The sequence below is a fragment of the Trachemys scripta genome, chromosome 3, assembly GCF_013100865.1.
Source record: "Trachemys scripta elegans isolate TJP31775 chromosome 3, CAS_Tse_1.0, whole genome shotgun sequence".
In the NCBI taxonomy this organism is placed as follows: Eukaryota; Metazoa; Chordata; order Testudines; family Emydidae; genus Trachemys; species Trachemys scripta.
The window spans coordinates 26797664-26821104 of record NC_048300.1 but is presented as its reverse complement, the minus strand read 5'-3'; the positions used below and the strand labels follow the sequence as shown (position 1 = coordinate 26821104).

The 23441-nt window shown below is 42.2% G+C and overlaps 1 protein-coding gene across 4 annotated transcripts in view; it reads right to left on the bottom strand.

Moving 5' to 3' along the window:
- Window positions 1–14149: 14149 nt before the first annotated feature.
- FOXN2 (forkhead box N2) overlaps window positions 14150–23441 on the bottom strand; it is a 163756-nt gene continuing 154464 nt past the window's right edge. For 3 of the 4 annotated variants that reach the window (XM_034764331.1, XM_034764333.1, XM_034764332.1), the window contains exons 5-6: window positions 19089–19157; window positions 14150–18510 (exon numbers count right to left, since the gene is read on the bottom strand). In XM_034764331.1, the coding sequence (XP_034620222.1) occupies window positions 17993–18510; window positions 19089–19157 (587 nt within the window). In that variant the 3' untranslated portion in view covers window positions 14150–17992. The remainder of the gene's footprint in view (window positions 18511–19088; window positions 19158–23441) is intronic. The other variant, XR_004644953.1, reaches the window with a different exon arrangement.

The window sequence follows — 23441 nt, the reverse complement described above, 5'->3', positions numbered from 1 at the left end:
GCAATTAATTTTTTTATCGCATGATTAATCATGAATCATTTTTTAATCACTTGACAGCCCTAATAATAATACATAACATTTTATATTTTCAAAACAGTGTACAAACATTGGCTACACTGTTACACCTTTACGAGTAGATTTAAGTCTATTATTGCAATTGTATAGATAGAGAAATGAATCATAGAGCAATTAAGATATTTTCCCAAGGTCCACAATAGGTCAATGTCAGAGCTGGGATTAATAGTCAGGAGTATTAATACTCTCAGTACCATACTCAATCGATTACATTATACCACATTGCCTCTCCATTATTCTCATGTCAGAAGATGTCAAGGGTGTAATGAGCTTAATCGTATAGGCCTTTAATGCAGGTGGGCCCTAACGTGCTTTATTAGCTTTACTAATTCATTGTATAATAACCTATGGCCCCAATCCTGCAATCAGAAGAACTTCAGATTCTATGTGTGACGGTATCCCTGGGGTGCAGCCTGGGACTGTGGGACCACTGTGCCCCCTTAACTCTCCAGACTTGGCTGTCTCTCACAATGCTTTGCTAGTGATAAGCAGAAAACCTCTCCAGGTGCTGTCATCACTCAGCACAACTGCATGTGGAGCCTCACACACAGCTAGATTGCATGAATATTCCCAGAGCCACTCATGAAATGACACAGAGAAAGGCACCAGCCAAATCCCCCCAAATCCCAGCTTGCACTGTTCAAGACCCTTTCTTGAGCAATGCAAGTTTATTAATTAGTTCACCACTTCATCAATGGAAAGTGGACATACACCAGCCTTTGTAACATGAGCAGATTTATTAGGCACATCAGGCAAACTGACTAGTAAAGATAAACAGTAAAACAAGTTTATTGATTACAAAAGATAGATTATAAGTGATAGGCAAAAAGTCAGAATGGTTATTAAAATAAAATATAATCACACAGTCTAAACCTTAGCCCTTATCACACTAGACAGTATTTAGGTCAAGCAATGTTCTCACCTCACTGGATCTTACAGTCCTTAATATACGTTTGTCTCTTAAACCTGGGCCAGTCTCCTCTGTTAAAATCATCAGTCTTCTAAGTGTCCTTATTGCTTGCAGGTGGGGGTGGAAGAAAAGGCAAAAGCATGGGGCCACTGTGTTCTGTTTTTACCCCTAGTCCATGTGCTTGGAGAACACAAGTCCAGGCATGTCTGGTGAGCATTGCTGAGTCACGAGGCAAAGTTGAGCAATTCCCCTGGTGTGGCCTTGTGCAAGTGAGTCATTGAATTATAACTCCATTGCTGGACAATAGCTGTTGATGGTTGTTCGACACCCACCCAGGCATTGGTTACCTCCCTTGTTATTGTCTTTGGGGGAGCTAGTATCTGGGCGTTTCCCAAACCCATAGCATAGTTTAGTGACGACTATACAACACAATTCTCATAACTTCATATGCATTAATTATATACATATTTAGATGAAACAGTGGGTTTCAGCAGATCATAACCTTTCCCATGATGGTTTATATGCAATGTCAGTTATATACAAATGATGAATATGGGGGTCACAGGGTGCTCCCTGGGGGTGTAGAGTCTCACACTATGTATATGAATCATAATTTGCACCACTAAATTGAAGCCACGGTAGAGTTAAACTCAACATGTTTGGGATAATACTGCATGCAGTTGAAAAACTACGTGCACAGGATTAAATTCGGTATGGGGTTAGATCTGGGTATTTTGCCATGGGTCAATAGAGCAGGAAATGATTGGGCTGGTGCTGATACTCCTTGTAGAATGCTTTGGCAGCAGAACTGCTAAGAACAGCAACACCAGAGGGAAACTGACAGTTTTACTCTATCATTGCTGGACCTATAAGTCCTGTGTGGGAAAGTGAAATTTACTAGACTCACATCAGTTTCACTTATCAAGACTAATTCTGGGGAATGGAAAGCAAAGGACAGACAATGGGAAAAAGACTAATACAAATAATGACTACTAATAGTAAAGGGGAATAAAAATCCAAGGATAGAAGTAAGGCTCAAAATAAATCCCAGGATGGGGGAAGGGGACAAAAATCTGAATAAAAAAAGATAAGATAACCTAACTTTAATAGATGCTAAATTTTAAGGCAAATATTGTATTTGAATAGTTTTGGTTACCAATTTAAAGATAATTGGATTGACATGTTTCACATCCATCTCCATATTCCTCCCCGATTCCCCCCCAAAAAACAAAAAAATACTTCCCCCATAGCAAATTAATTAGGACACATAGATAGACATGTATAGTGAGTGTATAGACACAGGTATAGACATAAATGAAAATTACACAATCATTTGGCAGGTTTTTCCTGCTGTGGAAAAACAAGCTTCACTGTCCTCATTTACACCATTAAGAGTATTTTACAACAGAAGGTTTTCTAAGAACTAGAAAAATTCCAGAAATGATTGGAAACATACCATCTTTGGTGATCAGACTATGATAAGAAAATGCACAAGCCACATCCTCAGATGCAGCAAACACCCTAAACTTATGTTTTGTTTCTGTTATCTTAGCCACAGCAAGTTTGAACAGCAGGATATGTGCTCTCTCATGATGAATCTATAACAAATCTTTTATGTCTTTCTCAATCTGATCATTCTGTTTTTATAAAATCAAACCAAGTGCTTTTAAAAATATAAGTATGATGCACACATACATTCACACTTTGTAAATACTTTGCTCCTTCCTTTCTTCCCAGCCTGTAGGAGAAATATCTTGATTCATTTATATAGGGAGTTGATATGTATGTGACTGGGTGAGTTGTGTCTGTGTGTAAAGAAATTACCAGGGAAAGACAGGATGAACAAATGACTTATGCATTCAATTCTGATCATGAAGCTGCCCATAGTGATTTGTATCTGATTTCACAGCTCATGTGAAAGTATTTTTTGTCCAGCACTTAGGACTCGTCTTCATTGAACAGTTTCATTATTCCACTAGAATGCTTGGGTTGTGGTGCAGAGAAGCCAATTGAGATCCTGAAACACCAACAAAAATTGTAACAGTTGCAGAAGTCAGTGATTCCCAAACTTGTGAAAGCTAAGCTGCCTCCACTGCCCCCAACCTCCTTTCAGGAAATTGAAACCAGTCATGTGCCTCTAGCCTCACCCTGCTTTGTAGCCCCACCATGTTTTGTTAAAGGCCTACCAATCTCCATTTTATACATATTCTGCACCCCCTGCTAGTCTCTTCATTATTAATTGAAGAGCAATTCTACCAGAATTGGAGTTTATTTCTACAGATGAAATTCTTAGGACACCCTCTAAAAGAATCAAGCTGCAGAAATTAACAACCACATCAGAAATAATTTGCCCTGACAGTTCTAGGGTTAAATGCGTTAAATGAATTAGATCTTGCTGAAAGCTGAATCTTGTTGCCCAGCAACTGCTGCATAGGATGTTGCTGTCACTCACTGGATACTTCTCTGGGGAGTTAACATTATGTTCAGAGATAACAGGTTATGATTGGGTCGAGGTGACATCATGCTGCACAATAGAAGCCTGATTTTTTTTAAGGCAGCACTTTATGTAACAGAAATCAATGCCAAGATTGTTCTATTTGTAGGTATAGGGAAATAATCTTTTCTCTTCCTTTTTTTTTTTTTTTAATTTAAAACATCCCCCAAGCATTGCCTGCTTTTGGAAAGAGCTAACACTAAGAGAGGCGGCTGGGGCAAAACCTTTGAAAGAGTGGGTCATCTTGCAACTCTTCCACAGCCATCCTTAATAACTCAAGGGGTATTTTTAATCTTTTCAGTTTACCCATAACATAGCCAATAAAAGGTATATTTCTTACTCTTTGAGGTGGATTTCCAATGTGTTTGGAGGCTGCAACTTTCTGACTAGCAGTCAGAAGATCCATAGATGGAGATACAGAATCCAGATAGTTGAAACCTATTGCTGTTGGAAATAATGCTGTTGGTGCAGATTTGAAAATGTAAAGCTATTAGGAGCCCATTGACATCTTTTACTAATAAGAAACACAAATTGAAGCTTTAATTTAATTTCTTTAAAAATTATGCAAAGCACTTAGGGTGAGATTTTAAAGGTATTTACACACCCAAAGGTACAGATAAGCACCTAGTTGGATTTTAAAAAGCAGCTAAGTGCCTAAATACCTTTAAAACTCTGGCCCTTAGTGTTTTCCCAAAATATATTTACTTGGTATCAGCTTTTTATGAATGGATACATTAGTTCTATGTATGTGATTTAACCTAGTATGTTGCTTATTTGATCTTTTGTCACAGTACTAGAGTATAAGTGCCAGATCATGCAAATATTTATGCATATGCTTAACTCTAAGCATGGAAGCAGTCCCATTGAATGAGTGAGCTCAGATTACTCATGTCCTTAAAATTAAGCATATTTGTAAGTGTTTGCAGGATTGAGGTCTAAAACAATATGAGGAAGTTACCTTGTGCAATAAAATAGTTCTTTGAGATGTGTGTCCCTATGGGTGCTCCACTGTAGCTGTATCTGCGCCCCTGTGCCTTTAATTGGAGATTTTATGTAACAGGGTCCATACAGCTCACACATGCGCTCTCCCTCTCTCCTGGTCTGCCTCAAGGCTATCTAGTGCTATGTGAGCACACTGCTCTCAGTTCCTTCTCTACCGCACAGTCCCATATTGAGAACTACGAAGTAGAGGGTAGAAGGGCAGGTCACGGAGCACCCATAGGGACACACATGTTGAAGAACCATTTTTACTGCACAAGGTGAGTAACATCCTCTTCTTCTTTGAGTAGTGTCGCTATGGGTTCTTCACTGTAGGTGACTCACAGCAGTATCCCCCATGGGGGCTGGAGTTTTGGAGTACAGTCTGTTATTATAGAGAGTACTGTGGAGCCTAAGATGGCATCAGAGGCCAAGTCTCTGGTGATCACCTAGTGTTCTGCAAAAGTATGGGCAGAGGCCCAACTCACTGTTCTGCAAGTTTTGGAGATAGGGACTTCTTTAAGGAATGTGATTGAGGTAGAAATTGACTTCGTGGAGTGTGTACAGACTGCAGATGGAAGCAACAGGCTGCGCCCCTGGTAACAGTGATTAATGCAACCAGAGACCCATTTGGATAATCTTTGAGCAGATGTTGCGGAACCTTTAGATCTTTCCTCAAATGAAAGAAAGAGTTTAGGAGACTTCCTAAAGTTTACTTGGACAGGACTTGCAAGCACTCTTCTAATGTCTAGCAGATACAGAATTGCTTCCCTGTTGTCATGATGTGGTTTTGGGGAAAAGAGGGTGATTTGTTGATTCATATGAAAGATGGAGGCTACTTTAGGGAGAAACTTGGGATGTGGCCTCAGTGTTACTTTGTCTTTTTAAAAGACCACGAATGGCGGGTGTGCCATCAAGGCTGCTATTTCTCCTACGCATCTAGCTGAAGTGATGGCAATCAAAAATGCAGTCTTCGTGGACAGGTGGAAGAGAGAGCAAGTGACCCTGGGCTCAAAGGGCAGTCTAGTCAAGGCTCTGAGAACTAGATTAACATCTCATGTTAGAGTGGGTCTTCTCACATGCAAGAAGAGATTTTCAATGACCTTAAGGTATCCATGCGTCAGTGGGTGAGTAAACACCAAGTATCCAACTACAGGACAATGAAAGGCCATTATAGCTGCAAGATGTACCTTAAGAGAGCTCAGAGCTTTTGACTTTTTAAGGCTAAAATGAGAAGGAGAGAGGACAATGTTGGGTTTATGTGGTTAGAATGACACCAAATTTGGAATTGCTTCCATTTCTTCGGGTAAATGGTCAATTTTTGGCTGTGTAGCAACACATCTTTCACCTCGTCAAAGCATTCTTCCTCTAAGCCTTGGAACCAAGAAGGAGCCAAGCCTGGAGGTGGAGGACCTGCATGTTAGGGTGAAGCAAGGTGGTGAGGAATGGGGCTGAAGAGGAACCATAGACTTAGTGCCATCTGTGCCAGGTAAGGAAACCAAACTTGCCTTGGCCAGGAGGGGGCAAGCAGAATAACTCTCGCTTTGTCTCATATTTTTGACATGACTTTGGATAGTGGATAGTAGAGGAAACAGGGGAAAGGTGTATTAAAGGTCCCTATCACATGGGAAGTAAGTGTATTCCCCAGGGACTGTTTCCCCAGGCCTGCTCTGGAGCAACAGCAAGAACATTTCTTGTTCTGGTACATAGCAAAGAGATCTATAGTCGGGGAGAATATGTCGCAAAGCACCTCTGAGTTCAGTTCCCATTTGTGGTCATGAGAAAAGTTCTGACAGACTGTCTGTCACATTCTGTATCCCAGGTAGGTAGACAGCTGAGATGAGCATGTTTTGTTGGATGCAGTAATTCCAAAGTTTTAGTGCTTCTGTGCAGAGGGAGGCAGATCTGGTGCTCCCCTGATGATTGATGTAAAACATAAAGGTTATTTTGTCCATCATGATCTTTGTGTTCTTGATGAATAGGAGAAAGTGTGCACAGGTGTTCCTGACAGCTCTTAACTCCAACAGATTGATATGGAGGGCTGCTTCTGGGGGAGACCACTTGCCCTGAACCTTGACATCTTGTAGATGAGCTACCCAGCCTATTAGGGAGTGTTGTAGGGTGGTCACCCATTCCTGCCCGGAAGGGCTTAAAACAGCCCTTCGAGAGGGCTGTGGCAGGGGGAACAGCCCAGGCTGAGTGGGAAGCAGGCTCAGCTGGGGCTACACCCCAGTCAGGGTCCAGCTGGCCCTATAAAGGCTTGAGGCTGGAGCTGAAGCAAACACTCTCTCTCTGCCTTTAGAAGGAGAAGGGCCTGGCTGCTAGGAGCGTACCTGGGTACCTAAGGTGGAGCAGGGCTGGGGGAAGGCAAGAGGAGCTCCGGCCTGGAAACCCCCCAGGCTGCAGGCCTAGGGTAAGGCCAACTGGGTACTGGGGTTTCAAAGGGGCAGCCCACGGGTAGGCAGAGGCAGCAGGTCCAAACCCCTTTGCCTGTGATGAATGGCTGATACACTGCAGTCTGCCCCAGTGAACGGGGGCTAAGTGATGACTGGCAGTAGCCAAGATTGAGGCGAAGTGGGGATGGGGGTTCCCTGGGTGGGGAGACCCCGAGACTGAGGGGTTACTGCCATCTATCATTACTGCCAGAGGGGCAGCACCCCAGAGGAAGGGGCATCGGGGTCCTGGGAGGGCCAGCGGTAAGGCGGATCACCGGCCTGCAGAGGGTGCGCCGGAAGCTGGACGAACTAATTCCCGACAGAGACCAGCAGGAGGCGCCGCAGGGGTGAGTCCCGCACTGCTTACAGGGAGGCATCTATCATTAGGCTCAGCATGAATGGAATACATGCTCAGACATTGGATGGGTCTTTCCACCAGATCAGAGAGTTCTTTACAGTGGAAGGTATTGATAGCGGTTTGCTTAGCCTGTCCTTGTTCAGGGAATAGACAGATCTGAGCCACATCTGTAGACATCTAATGAACAACTGGGTGTGTGAGGTGACAGCGGTGGATGCTGCCATATGCTGAGCAGCTGTAGGCAGGCCCTGGCCAATGTTTGTGGACTGTCCTGGACTGTCTGTAGACTCATGAAGATGATAAATCTGTGAAGCGGGAGGAGTGCTCTTGCTTGCTTTGGGTCGAGTTCGGCTCCAATGAACTTCAGTCTCTGTACCATAGTGAGTGTTGATTTCTGGGTACTGAGCTGTAGGCCCAATTGCACAAACGTGCGCCTGGTCATAGGGTGGTCAATATGGTGTCCTGGAATGTGGGGGCCTTGTGGAGGCAGTCATCTAGGTTTGGGTAGATAATGCCCAATGTTTTCATGTGTGTTGCTATGCTGCAGAGAACCTTGGAGAATACCCTGGGTGTGGACGAGAAGCCAAATATGAGCACCCTGTACTGATAATGGTCCTGCCCAAAGGTAAATCCTAGGAATCTCCTGTGTGACAGTCATATTGAGATGTGGAAGTAGGCATCTTGTAGGTTTAGGTCCAAAAACCAATCTCATAGAATCATAGAATACCAGGGTTAGAAGGGACCTCAGGAGGTCATCTAGTCCAACCCCCTGGTCAAAGCAGGACCAATCCCCAACTAAATCATCCCAGCCAGGGCTTTGTCAAGCCTGAACTTAAAAACCTCTATGGAAGGAGATTCCACCACCTCCCTAGGTAACCCATTCCAGTGCTTCACCACCCTCCTAGTGAAAAAGTTTTTCCAAATATCCAATCTAAACCTCCCCCACTGCAACTTGAGACCATTACTCCTTGTTCTCTCATCTGGTACCACTGAGAACAGTCTAGATCCATCCTCTTTGGATCCCCCTTTCAGGTAGTTGAAAGCAGCTATCAAATCCCCCCTCATTCTTCTCTTCTGCAGACCAAACAAACCCAGTTCCTTCAGCATCTCCTCATAAGTCATGTGCTCCAGCCCCCTAATCATTTTTGTTGCCCTCCACTGGACTCTTTCCAACTTTTCCACATCCGTCTTGTAGCGTGGGGCCTAAAACAGGACACAGTACTCCAGATGAGGCCTCACCAATATCGAATAGAGAGGAATGCCCCTACTTATACAGCCCAAAATGCCGTTAGCCTTCTTGGCAACAAGGGCACACTGTCGACTCATATCCAGCTTCTCGTCCACTGTAACCCCTAGGTCCTTTTCTGCAGCACTGCTACCTAGCCATTCGGTCCCTAGTCTGTAGCAGTGCATGGGATTCTTCCGTCCTAAGTGCAGGACTCTGCACTTGTCCTTGTTGAACCTCATCAGGTTTCTTTTGGCCCAATCCTCTAATTTGTCTAGGTCCCTCTGTATCCTATTCCTATCCTCCAGCATATGTACCACTCCTCCTAGTTTAGTGTCATCTGCAAACTTGCTGAGAGTGCAGTCCACGCCATCTTCCAGATCATTAATGAAGATATTGAACAAAACCAGCCCCAGGACCGACCCTTGGGGCACTCCGCTTGATACCGGCTGCCAACTAGACATGGAGCCATTGATCACTACCCATTGAGCCCGACGATCTAGCCAGCTTTCTATCCACCTTATTGTCCATTCATCCAGCCCATACTTCTTTAATTTGCCGGCAAGTATACTGTGGGAGACCTTATGAAAAGCTTTGCTAAAGTCAAGGAATAACACATCCACTGCTTTCCCCTCATCCACAGACCCAGTTATCTCCTCATAGAAGGCAATTAGGTTAGTCAGGCATGTACTTAGGACAGATCACAAATTGGGATGCTGACTGCTTCCACTTTTGTACCCTAGACCTCTTATGCTGCAGCTTATAGTAGCACTGTGACAGTGTGTACTGAGGAGGTCGTGACCTGTGCTGTGGTTGAGAGCCATATTTTTTTTTTTCTCCCACAGGGAGCTATTGTGGCTCAGGAATCCTTCAGGGTGTGGAGAGAGGCATCGGTCTTATCAGCAAAGAGCTTGGGCCCTTCCAATGTGAGAACCTCAACCATTGTCTGTACCTCTTTAGGTAACTTGGAAAAGTGTAGCCAGGAAGCCCGCCTCATTACCACTGCCATGGAGACAGAGCGGGCCACTGTATCTGCTGCATCCAATGCCATCAGTAGTGCAGTTCTGGCCACTAACTGGCCCTGACAGTAGACTGAAACTGCTCTTTTTGCACCTCTGGTAAATGTTCAGTGAAAGCACGGAGTTTCCCATAATTAATAAAATTATATTTGGCTTAGTAATTTGTGACCCTGAATTGCAATGTTGCTGACGAAGATGCCTCCCTTCCAAAGAGATCTAGCCTTCTCCAATCTCCGTCAGACGGCGTCAACTTGGCATGGAGTCGCTTGCCACATGCATTAACTGCATCTACTACGATTGAGTTGGGTTGACGGTGTTGAAACAACAGTTCTGCCTCATTGGGAGGGATGTAGTATTTTTGTTGGCTCTCTTGCAGGTTGGTGTGATGGAGGCTGGTATCTGCCAGATGATTTTGGCAGGAACTAGAAGCAACTTGTTATTGGGAGGGCAATTTTGGATGAGGAGGCAATTTGGAGAATATCACCAGCTTGTGATGTGTGTCTGTTACCTCTTGTAGGGGAATTTGCAGCTCATCCACCACCCTCTTAGTAAGATCTTGAAAGTTTTAAAAATCATCAGCTAATAATGGGGTGGGGGAGGTATTAAATCCTCATCTGGTGACAATGAGAAGAAGTTTGGTGGAGGGTAGCCTCCCTTTTGAGCCTTTCTTTCTCTCCTTCAAAAGTTTCCTCCTCTTCCGGTTCAGGGGCTCTAGACAGTGAAGCTGTAGGAGAATGTCTGGTTGACTCTGAGACACACTGGATGCCCATAAAATGTGTGATCTGTACATCACCCAGGATCCCAATATGGCCACTGGGGAGGGAAGGACATGGGCGGTGAGGGTACCCAAGCAGGCCTGTTCCTAGATTGAGGGTTGGCATGAGAGTGGAGCTGTGGGGGTCCCTGGTACTGTGATGGCAGGCCACAGTGAGAAACCAGGGAAATATCCTCCTGGTCACTGTCAGACATATCAATATGTAAAGGTAGAGCTGACCAAGGTGTTTGTAGTAAATAACCTGGTGCCATGGGTGATTCCGGGCTTAGGGATCTGCTTCGTACTGGGGCCCTGGTACCGAGTAACTGGGATTTCGATCACCAGGTCCCAGAACTCTTGCAGCACCATCGGACTCACTCAGTACTGTGGGGGAGTGTCAGTGTTCAGTGGGACTGCCAGTTGCTTATATGATGAACGCTCCGGTACTGATGATTTCACCAGTGCTGGTCTTTCTGAGGCGGTGCAGTCTTTATCTTTTTCTCTAGGAGGTGGCACCGCTGCCTTGGAGCCTGAGTCCCTGGTGTCCTTAGGCGTTGTGGCAGAGCTTATAGTGGACGGATCCCGATGCTTCTGGGTACTGCACTGCGGAGCCACCGGTGCCGTTGCTATCGAGGTGGCTGAGTGCGCCGGGGAACCCTCTGACTGGCCAAAGACTCTGGTGGTTTGGGGACCTTTTTCTTGAGCCTTTATGGGGAATCTGCAGATTTTTTTCGTGATTCTGCGCCCTTAGAAATAGAAGGATCTGGGGATGATGTGCATCCTGGAGAAAGTTCAGTACCATTGTCAGCTGTGGCTGAAATGCACTCTCCATCAGAAGGAGTTTTAACTTCAGCTCCTGTTCTTTGTCTTCAGCTGCTGGCAGAGGGTGCACTCTTGTGGGATGTCTCTCTCTCCCAGGCATCGGACACAGCGAGAGTACATGTCTGCTACCGGAATTGCTTTCTTGCAGGAGAGGCACCTCATGAAACTGGGGGAGCTAGGCATGCCCCTGGTGAGGCTATCAACCTCCAAAAGCGAGCAATGCAAAATAAAAGTCCGCTCTTCTTTTTTGTCTCTCTTTTTCTTTTTTCTTTTTTTTTAAATGGAGAAAACAAAGTCTAGACTAGCTAGCATCCCTGTGGGGGTGATTCTCCCCCCTCCCTGAAAGGGAAGGAAACATATACGAAAAGTTATTTTTACTTTATTTTTATTCCCAATAGGGAAAACGAAAATTCTAATTATTAAACTAAAAGACTGCAAATAACTACTACTTTTACTAATGATGCAGATAAGGGACAACTGCTCACACCATTCAAGACCAAAGGTGGTAGAGAAGGAACTGGGGACAGTATGCCCATGCAGTGCTATATAGCCTCAAGGCAGACCACAAAGGAGGGAGAGCACATGTGGGCCAAACAGATACTGCTACCTAAAATCTCTGCTTAGAGGTGCAGAAAAACCTACATTGGAGCACCCTAGGAACACTACTCAAAGTACTAGATTCCAGGTTTGGATCCATTGTGTTAAGAAACTAATAAATCATCTAAGTGTTCCCTTTTCATGATAAATATTCAAAATCACACCTTGTATAATGGTTAAAAAGTTATGACTATTTAGACTTGAGCATAATCCACAGCTAAACCCAAGGAAAAAGACCACAGAAAATTTAAGAGTGAAGTTAAGGTTCTTTTCTACAATACCACTGAATGACAATTAGACACGCACCACTAAAACTTCATATATAATTGTTGTTTCCACCTAAGCTACTTAGACAATATAAGGAGTACTCTTGTCAGATAACAACTAACACTACAGCTCAACAAGCATTATTGGCATTGGGATAGTGTGTAATTTGTGATTTAGAGTCTGAACATCTCTCTTGGTTTACTGGATTAAATTAAGACTCACATTTATTGCATATCACACCTTTAAAATATCAGAATAAAACATTTCTAAGACAGTAGAGCTTTAATTTCATTTGTGAGATTTAATAAATTACATACAGGGGGAAAAATAGAAAACAGATAAACCACTGTCTGCAACAGGAAAAAAAATCCATCATTAAGTTCTGGCTCTCCTGAGGTTTAGGATGTCGATGGAATCCATGATGGGACCAGACCCTCATAACTCAGAGTATCTCATTAGGCTTTTAATTATAACATTGAGGCCTGGTCTACACTGGGGGGGCGAGCTAAGTTGGTCTAAGTTACGCAACTTCAGCTACGAAAATAGCATAGCTGAAGTCGACGTACTTAGAGCTACTTACTGCGGTGTCTTCATTGCAGTAGGTCAACTGCTGATGCTTCCCGTCAACTCCCCTTATGCTTCTTGCTCCAGTGGTGTACCGAAGTCAACGGGAGAGCGCTTGGCGGTCGACCCCCGCTGGATTGATCGCTCTGGAGTTAAGTGTAGACATGCCCTTAGATTCAAGACTTCCATGATGGTGCTGAAGCAGTTCACTCTTAAGCTAAGATCCCATCCTACTATAGTTTCTAAGACCAATTTCTTTACATGATGTAACCCAAGTTTCTAGTTGATTTGCTTAATGGAAATTTCACATTTATTAGCATAGTTCAAAAATAAAACAATTCTAATAAAAAAGCAAGCTAGTCTCTTGTAGATTAAAGGGGGAAATATTAAAATAGAGTAAGTTACGTTAATACATTAGCAACTTTGAGTTCATCTTGTGGTATGAAGCACTGTCTTAGGATAAAGATGGAACATGCAGTAAGACATTCAATTAGGGAGAGGGAACAGGGCATGGATCAACAGGGTTGAATGCATATTTGAGAAGCTTGGTTATGGGTGCAGGCAACTCTTTGGACCCCACCCTGCACCCCACCCTATTTACAAAACACACCCCTGCTGTCAGGCAGAATAAGAGTCCATGTTTAATTTTAGTAAGGAGTCAGAGTCCAAAGGAGTATGTGGTTTGGGGCAGCAGGAAGGAGAAAAAGGAGTGAGCTACTGCATATTGCTTTGCACAAGGCCCCATGAAAAGTAGGGCATGCCAGAATTTGAACATCATCATATTGAAAGAAAAATTAGATAAAACTGGAAAAGTACAAAACAAAAATCACAAACCCAGAGGGGGATATAATTCAATGACCCTTAGAGAAACTGCATTGTTTTATTAAGCAATAATGTATCTTCCAAGCACTCAATGGCAGCTCTGTGGGTAACTAGTTTAGGCAACTGTGGGTTTTTCCATTATTTCATAATTGTGTGGATCATCTGATTGCTACTATCTGCAAATATTTTTAAAATTAAGTAAATATTTGAAACAAATACCTTGTGTATAAAAGCAAAACATACACCTCATGAGCAAGGCATAGCAGTAGAGAAGGGAAAGGGATGAAGTGATACTCAGAAATTGCAGTGACCTCAAAATAGTCTTAAATTCCAGAATTTAGAGGTGAAATTCTGGTCTCAGAGTCAAATAGCAATATTCTCATCATCTTCAACTGGGCCAGGATTTCTCCCCAGGACTGGATTCTTCCATTTTATGAACTTAGAAAAAAATAGAGGGGGTGGGGCTCAAGATGTTAGCGTCATGTCATTTTCATCTATAGTTCAGAAGTGGTCCAATTATCAAGGAAGAGTTAGACAGACAGTGGATGTTTTGACAGAGTTCACTTGTGGTACAACTTATGAGAGTGACTTTCATAATTAAACAGAGACCTAGACTGAATTACAAAGATTTTTTTTAAATGGGCCAATCCTGTGAGGCAGTGACTTGAATGGGAGTCAAGGGCACTCAGCCCCTCATGAGAGCAGGCCCTGTATCTCTGTGGAAAAATAGATAATACTGGGCTGCTTCCCATTCTTAATGCTGTTTATTTGTATATAAGCCCCTTCAATCACATGCATGAAAAATGTGCAGAAAATGAACAGTCATAAATGTTATAAAACAAAGTTTATTCTGCAATGTTTTATATTGAATTGCATCTCTTTGGTAAAAATAAACTTTATAAACATTTTAATTAACAGAGGTTAGAATACAAAAAACTAAACTTCTGTAAATGGTCTTTAAAATGGGTAAAGGACTGAACTAGGGCTGTGGGGGTGGGTTAGGATTGGTCATCTACTGGCAGAATTATTCTAAATAAACCCAAGACATTTCTTATGCTACATTAGAAAACAAGCTAAAGGGAGTATTTTAAAAACAACTCCAGTTGCTTTGATCAGAAAGCATTCTTACAATTTCACTTTTAAATAAATAATAGTTACAATGAATTGGCAATTATAAAATGTCTCATATCACTATATGATGGCAACATAATACTTTAAATTATGCACTTAGTTTGAAGAAATGTACATTTATAAAACAGTCTTGATAATGGCACTGGCAGATGTGAAGAATGTGCTTTAAAATAATGGCAGGTGCAACATTTAAAATACTCTACTTTTTCTTTCAATAAATATTTTGACTACACCATTATTAACATGTATGAATGCTTTGCTTTAACCAAAGCTTTCACTTTTTAGCCTAACAAAGAAGTTGAATGACTTGCAACTTCCATTTTTAAAGTTGGATTTTAAAACATTTGCTGTGATTTTCACAGAAGCAATAATTTAGTACTGGAATTTGAAAGACTGATTCAGCTTTTTATAGTATTCACATCAGTATTTAATAGGATAGCCTCCCTGGTAAACAGGTCTCACACTTCTTCATTTTAATTAAGAATTGCAAGTGACATTAACACTTTCCCTACCCTTTTAACAGCTGCTAAAATATGCCATTTGGTATGAACTCTTTATATAATGTCACTGAAAAAGCAGTTAGAACACCCTTCAATTTATACTATATACACCATGGTCTAACTCAGACCCCAAGGTGTGTAAGTGAAAGGATATGAAACTATCTCAGGTGAATATAAAAGAAGGGTAATCCACAACAGAATAGGATGACATTCACATCCTCTGCAGCGGGAGGTGTTGAGATCTGAGAAGCAAGAGATTGCTGGAGGACACCACAGCCCTTCTGTCTGCTGGAACAGAGCACTGAGATTAATACAGGGACATGCAGGAATGCGGTCAGTGGGTGAGTAAAGTAAAGAGCCATCTGCCTTTACACTTGGTGGGGAGTGCAGCACTGACTGTAGCAATGGGTGCAAAGCAGTTGTACAAGTGTCCTGTGCCCTACTACCGCTTGCTCAGAAAGGAGGATTCCAATTCCCCATCTCTCTCATTCATTTAGGTTTTATGTGAAAGGTGCAAATTGCACCCTTAACTTTGTTAATTACAGAATGATTTTAGTGCTCTGTCTTTGTATATGGAGACTAAAATGCATTATAAATCTATCTCCCAATTCTGACACCCTCACTCATACTGAGTAGCACAACTGATTCCAGTGTAAAAGTGGTACAATCAGGCCCCATTTAGTATGGAATCTTTATTTTGAAAACATTGATTCTGTTGGGAAATGAAGGATAAGATTTGAACAGGTTAACATTCTTGCCAAGGCAAACTGCAAGAAAATGAGTATGAATACAAATTCAAATACTGGAAAATTTAGGGAGTGATCCACCTTCCTTCCTTTAAGGTTAACAGAAAGGCTGTGATTGACTTTATCTGGAGCTTAATACAACACTTATTCCATAGTGCTGAATTTAAAAAAATTGAGATATACAAAACTTAAATTAATTTTAAAGTGATATTAATGATGCTTCTCCATAGTTGAATCATTTTTATATTGCTATAATAATAAATTACTTTTACATTGCTATACTGAACATGTTTTGTATCACTATTAAAAAGTATATTGGCAAACACTAGTGAAAGAAATGTCAAGCATCAACATGTACATCTCAGTGTTAAGAAATCCCATGTTTGTAATTAAAATTAATGGGTTTTTTTTCATTTGTTTGTTTTTCAATTGTGAGAGAATTAATTTCACCCATTATCTGTTCAATAACAGATATGGTCAGCTAATTCACTGCTCGAGACATCTAAGAAAGATGCAAATATGATGCAAAATGGAGCACATTTGTATACTATTTTTTCCTCAGTATAGGTGGACGGGTGCGTGTGTGTGCACAGTCACAGTGCCAGAGAGAGATTTCTTTTTTTCCTTTTTCCTTTTATGCTTAAAACTAAAAATGGAGCCCTCTTAAAGCCACTGGATTTAAATACCAAAGAAACGCTATGTAGATGCTTGAATATCTTGGGGCCTGATCCAAAGCCCATTAAGTCAATGGGAGTATCTCCATTATCTTCAACAAGCACTGGAGCAGAACCTTAGAACAGTAGGCCTTCAGCAGCATGGCTGTATGAATACTTAAACTGGAAGGGATAATTATATGGGCAGGATACATGGAGAAACTGACAAATAAGAAAACACCGAACTCTAAGAGCTTTGTATCCAAGTGGCCAGAAAAACATTATCCCATTAGTAACAGTTTAGCTTCATTTCTTTTTGTCGAATCCAGCATTGTTCTGAACAACCAAACACTGGACACGGTTTCATATATGGGCATACAGTATTTGATTCTAATTCTAAGCCATCTTGCCCAACACTTATTGAAAGCAGCAGCTTAACGTATGAGCTAAACAGATTCATGGCACATCACACTGCCTCTCAAACACAGGCAAAATGACCTCTTAAGTTTTATATTATGCTGAAACATACTTAAGGCATTCTTATACTTACAGTACTGTTAAACTTATTCTAACATGTCTGTGTACCCATTTTTCACAAAATATTTAAAAAATTGCCACCATCTACATTAAGAGTTAAGCAGTCAAATTGAGCTTTTTAAAAAAATCCATTACACTCGATTACTATAACATTCTTGTCCGCAAGATGTTTGGGTTATAAAGATTATTATTGCAAAGGTGATGAATTTTAAGGAGCTTCACCCCCAAATATGAAGAGACTACCATGAGTCACAGTGTATGCCCTAAGAATGCCATGCTATTGGACATACACTGTAGTTCAAAGGAAGCTAAAATGGTACATATAGCATGAAGCAGCAGCACAGTAATCAGTAGACTTAGACCAAAGTTACGGTAGCCGATATTAAAACGCACAAAGTGTAGTTAGAAATTAATGTAATTAACTCAGTTTTCCTAATCTTAAAGGAAACTATTATATTATGCTTTTCTTAAACATGACCCAAAGTTCTTTCCAGCAGTCATTTACATTTAGCCATCTAGAATCTCCACTTCATTTGTGGACTCAGACAGCATGAACTTTGTGTTTTTAAACAAGTATTTTTTACACATGAAAAACAAAACAAAAACAGCAGAAACCTTTAGCTAACAGATAATGTGTATTCAATAGTTGGGGAAAATGGTACGTGGCACATGTACAGTGGCAGCTTCTTACTGTTTGCTATACCAGTGAAAGTCATTTGGGTCTTGGGGAGGGAGACGGGGAAATTGTGTCCCCTCACATAGGGTGAAATTCACTATGTGGAGTAGGCCTGCTCAGGGGTAAATTTCACACATGCATCTGAACCTATGCATCCCCCTGTAAATGGTCAAATATTCAATCACTGGTCATCAAAAAGTATACAGTTAGATTTTCACATGTCATGCATCTCTCCTAATCTGAAAAGATTAAATAAAACATTTTCTAAGCAATGATTTGAAAATAAAAGGCCAAACTATAATTAGCATCAAAAAAATAAAAAAACAAGTCCTCTTATGGCTTTGATCTTCCTTGTGAAGGGTAAAAGTAGAAGAGTATTGCCACACTTAAAAAAAAAATATATGTATATATTCACACTAACAAGCATTACTATTTTTTCCTCTGCTTTTGACTTTGGGTCTTTGCAGTACTTATTAGGGAACCCAAGCATGTGCTGATTCCAGCCAGGTGGAGCAGAGACCCAGCTGCCTCTTTCAGCTCCTCATCAATTTCTTGACATAACTCCTTGAGAGCTTTCTTGCTAGGCTGACTTTTGTCAGAGGTATCTACACAAGATTGTGATGCATAGCCACTGTCTCCAAGAGGGTCGTCTTCATAGTCAATGTCCGTATCCACTTCACTATGAAAACCTTCACTGCCATCGCTTCCTGCATGGCTGGTCTTGGAGATAAATTCATACACCTCATCAACAGAGGACAAGGAAGACATGCTGGACCTAGATGCACAACATTGTGAAGTCATGCTGCTAGCACTGTAATTGTGATCCTCCTTTGGATCAATATTAGTGGCTGCAGAATGATTTTCTTGCAGGTTTATGGAACTGTGATGATTAAATGCACTGCCATAACTCCTCTTCTTGGGCATCTTGAGAGGTTGGGCCTTCTCACCTATTGAAAGCAAAGATGTATAAGTAAGCAAAATAGCTCAAACTAAAATCTGCCATCCCAGTCTGTCAGACTGATGTGCAAAGGTAAGATTTTTAAACTGAGTATTTAGTTTACATAAGGTGTGATGGATCCATCATTTAATGAACACTGAATACTAGAAGATCTTGATATTCAGCAAATCCTGAATACGAATAGTAGTGGTAGAGACGCGGGCTAGAAGTATAGTGTCTCCAACTACGGAGTGGCAGAAGGCAACCAGACTAACGGGAGAAAGCAGAAATGGGGTCCCTGTAAAACTGGGGAATGTTGGCAGAAGGGCTGAATATGCAGGATGGCCACCCTACTGCCTCCAAACCATTTATAAGCTAGCCACAGAGTTTCTCAACAACGGGTCCGTGGACTGGCACCAGTCCCTGAGATCTCCCTGATACAGTGTAGGAAGGCAGCAAGCCAGTCACTGCTATTAAAAAGGTTGAGAAACACTGAGCTAGAGCATACCTCACTTCTGAAATTTTCAGCTATAATTTTTTTAGCTTTCAGTTAAGGAAAAAACAATGCATAAAACTGTTTATGCTTACAGTCTAAAATCCCTTGTTCAATGGAAGTATTTAACAGCATCATTGCAGTAGCAGCATCAATATCAGAATCTGTAAAAGAGAGGAAGCAAAAAGTTAGGTTTCATTTTGGGGTAGGGTGGAGAACAAGGAATCCTGCTAAAAAGTAACAACAATATGCATTTATAGTTGGACACACAATAAATTGGAATCATGTGTCAAAGAATCCCAAACAGGCATGACTGCTGTATGCTTAAAAATTAGCTTATGAGCATGAGTGAATGTGACTTGATTAGAACTAACTTTGCAGAACAAATCACAGTGTATTTTAGTGGTGATATGAACATTATAATGTACATTTCTAATGTACATTTCCAGAGCTGAAGTCAAGGAAGAGTAGCCTCACATTAGGCAGTTTTGTATATGTATGATCAGGCTGCAATGTTATATTTATCTATGAATATTTGCTATTCATAACAATACAAAGAAAAAGATTAGCCATCTGCCACAACAGAGATCTGCCTTAAGCAGCCTTGGAACTTATTCTACAAACATATAGTTTGTAGAATTGGTGCATTAGTTAAATACAGCACTGAGATTCAACATGGATGAATAGCATCTTTATATTAGTGCAATACAAAGAGCTTTCCTTGCAATATCCATCACATTACCCACATGTCAAATGGATGAGGGGAAAGCAGTGGATGTGTTATTTCTTGACTTTAGCAAAGCTTTTGATACGGTCTCCCACAGTATTCTTGCCACCAAGTTAAAGAAGTATGGGCTGGATGAATGGACTGTAAGGTGGATAGAAAGCTGGCTAGATCGTCGGGCTCAACGGGTAGTGATCAATGGCTCCATGTCTAGTTGGCAGCCGGTTTCAAGTGGAGTGCCCCAAGGGTCGGTCCTGGGGCCGGTTTTGTTTAATATCTTTATTAATGATCTGGAGGATGGTGTGGACTGCACTCTCAGCAAGTTTGCAGATGACACTAAACTAGGAGGCGTGGTAGATACACTAGAGGGTAGGGATCGGATACAGAGGGACCTAGACAAATTAGAGGATTGGGCAGAAAAAAAACCTGATGAGGTTCAACAAGGACAAGTGCAGAGTCTTGCACTTAGGACGGAAGAATCCCATGCACTGCTACAGACTAGGGACCGAATGGCTAGGTAGCAGTTCTGCTGAAAAGGACCTAGGGGTCACAGTGGACGAGAAGCTGGATATGAGTCAACAGTGTGCTCTTGTTGCCAAGAAGGCTAACGGCATTTTGGGCTGTATAAGTAGGGGCATTGCCAGCAGATCGAGGAACGTGATCGTTCCCCTTTATTCGACATTGGTGAGGCCTCATCTGGAATACTGTGTCCAGTTTTGGTCCCCACACTACAAGAAGGATGTGGAAAAATTGGAAAGAGTCCAGCGGAGGGCAACAAAAATGATTAGGGGTCTGGAGCACATGACTTATGAGGAGAGGCTGAGAGAACTGGGATTGTTTAGTCTCCAGAAGAGAAGAATGAGGGGGGATTTGATAGCAGCCTTCAACTACCTGAAGGGGGGTTCCAAAGAGGATGGAGCTCGGCTGTTCTCAGTGGTGGCAGATGACAGAACAAGGAGCAATGGTCTCAAGTTGCAGTGGGGGAGGTCCAGGTTGGATATCAGGAAAAACTATTTCACTAGGAGGGTGGTGAAACACTGGAATGCGTTACCTAGGGAGGTGGTAGAGTCTCCTTCCTTGGAGGTTTTTAAGGCCCGGCTTGACAAAGCCCTGGCTGGGATGATTTAGCTGGGAATTGGTCCTGCTTTGAGCAGGGGGTTGGACTAGATGACCTCTTGAGGTCCCTTCCAACTCTGATATTCTATGATTCTATGAACAACAGCCAAGCAGAGAAACAAAATGAAAAAGTTATAGAACTCTTCAATCTAGGGAGCATGAAAGTATAAATAAAGGGGCAATTGAAGACCTAAAAATAATTAGATAAACAGCATTACTTTTACTCAAAATTACACATGTAGCTGTAGAAATTCTATACAGCAGGATGAAATCATCAGTTTCTTGAAGAGCCCAACAACAACACTGGACAGTACTGTAAAACAACTAAAGTTACTAATTGGAATCAGAATCAGCTGGGTTAGCAATTAGCTCTCTGCTCACAATGAAAGAGCTATTGTTATGTTCTCACTAGAGCTACTGAGCACACCTTTTCCTGATGGTGATCCACCTACTCAGGACTACTCCATCTAAAAATAAAAATCAAACTAAATTATGTCTATTTTCTCATCTTGCTCTTTATTTACACCACACTTGTCCAAAAATATGCCTTGCAAATATTTAGTGGAAAAGGTTTCTGTCTGTCCTATTCTAGGCTATTTCAGGGCATCTTAAATGTATTTTAAGCAGAGGAAAGCAATAAATGGGCCTTACAGACATTCTCTCCCTGATCTTTTTTCAGCAGCATAACAGAATCAGACCCACATTTCTCACGTATGGTGCACGGGTCAGACAAAAGGAAAGCACCTGTTTATGGTATGAGGGAACAAGGTGTTCCAAAGGTGGGAACCCCCTATGAAGTAGCATGGTTGTCTCACAGAGGGAAAATGCATAGTGGGAGTAAGCATGTATGGGGAGTGGTGGACTGAATCGGGGGCAATGCCTGGGAAAGGAACCTTTATGGGGGAGAACAGGCTACCAGCACCCTGCAATCCTGCTGAACAGGGTTGGGGAAGAGAAGAGAAGCTGGCTATTCAGAGTTTTCCCCTGTTAAGCATCTGTGGAAGTTTAAACTGGTGGTACACAGCAGCTCATATGGCTCTTTGTTTTTCCTAACGGCAATACTAATTAATTATTAATTATTATTATTATTATTATTATTAAATGAATAGCTATCATCCTTAGACATGGGAGCTATATATTTACATTTCAAGAGGAAAATAAACAATCACATGGGGTCAAATTTCTCCTTGACCAGTGATGAAATCAGCTTAATTTTTAGGAAGAACAAAGTCACATTTGGGATCATGTATAGCAATTTGGATAATTACTAGGATGTCTATGCATTTACAAAGCTTTTCTTAGAATTCACTTCACAGAAGGCCGTGAAAAGCCAGCTTGATACTATTTCAGGAAGGGGGGAGACTGAGCTTCTGTTTTCAGTGCTAACTATAGAATATATACTGTATTTTCTGGCGTATAAGACTACTTTTTAACCCAGGAAAATCTTCTCAAAAGTCGGGGGTCGTCTTATACGCCGGGGGTCGTCTTATAGGGCGGGTGCTGAAACTTCCGAGCCGGACTGGAGAATCTGCGGTCACCGCATATGGTGGGGGGAGCTCAAAAACGGCTGCGGCCGCATCCCCGCCTGATGACGAGGTGAGGGGGTGCCTCACCGGGAAGGTGTAAGTGAAGGGCGGAGCAAGCTGCAGGCGTCCGGGACGCCCGGGGTATGGAAAAAAGAGAGAGAGCGGCGCTGTGCCCAGAAAAACACGCCTCTTTCACCCGTCTGGCCCGCCCTTGTATCCTATTACTGTACCTCCTTCTCTGCCTCTCAGATCTCGCTCCTGAGGACTGCAGTGAAGCGGCGCAGGCGCGCATGTGCGAGATCTGAGAGGCAGAGAAGGAGGTAATAGACTCATAGACTCATAGACTTTAAGGTCAGAAGGGACCATTATGATCATCTGGTCTGACCCCCTGCATGCTGCAGGCCATAAAACCGTCCCTACCCCTTCCCTGGACTCTGCTGTTGAAGTCCCCAATCCTGTTTTAGGTGACTTCAATCGGCTGAAACCCTCCTGCTAGAGATCCCTGCCCTATGCTGCGGAGGAAGGCGAAAAACCTCCAGAGGCTCAGCCAATCTGCCCTGGAGGAAAATTCCTTCCCGACCCCAAATATGGCGATCAGTAAGACCCCGAGCATATAGGCAAGAGTCTCCAGCCTGACCCCTGTCAGCCATTATACAATTTACCTACCATTTCTTGGTTTTCCTTGACTACTATGTTTTACCATTAAACCATTCCCTCCATAAATTTATCTAACTTAATCTTAAAACCAGACAAGGATACAAGGGCGGGCCAGACGGGTGAAAGAGCCGTGTTTGCGCTACCGCTCTGATAGTCTTGGAGACAGGGAGGGCTGGGGAGACAGGGAGAGCTGACCAATCCAAGCAGGCTTTGTATACAACAACCAGCCAATCGCCGGTAAGGTACATCGCTTGCCGTGATTGGCTGGTTGTTGTATACTGGGTACCACATACAGTACAGCACCAGTATCTGTACCTGTTCATACAGTATAGCACCAGTACATACAGTACAGTATACAAATGTCCAACAGTCAAAACCCCATCATGGCTCCACCAGCAAGAAGAAAGAAATATGAAGCCAGTTTC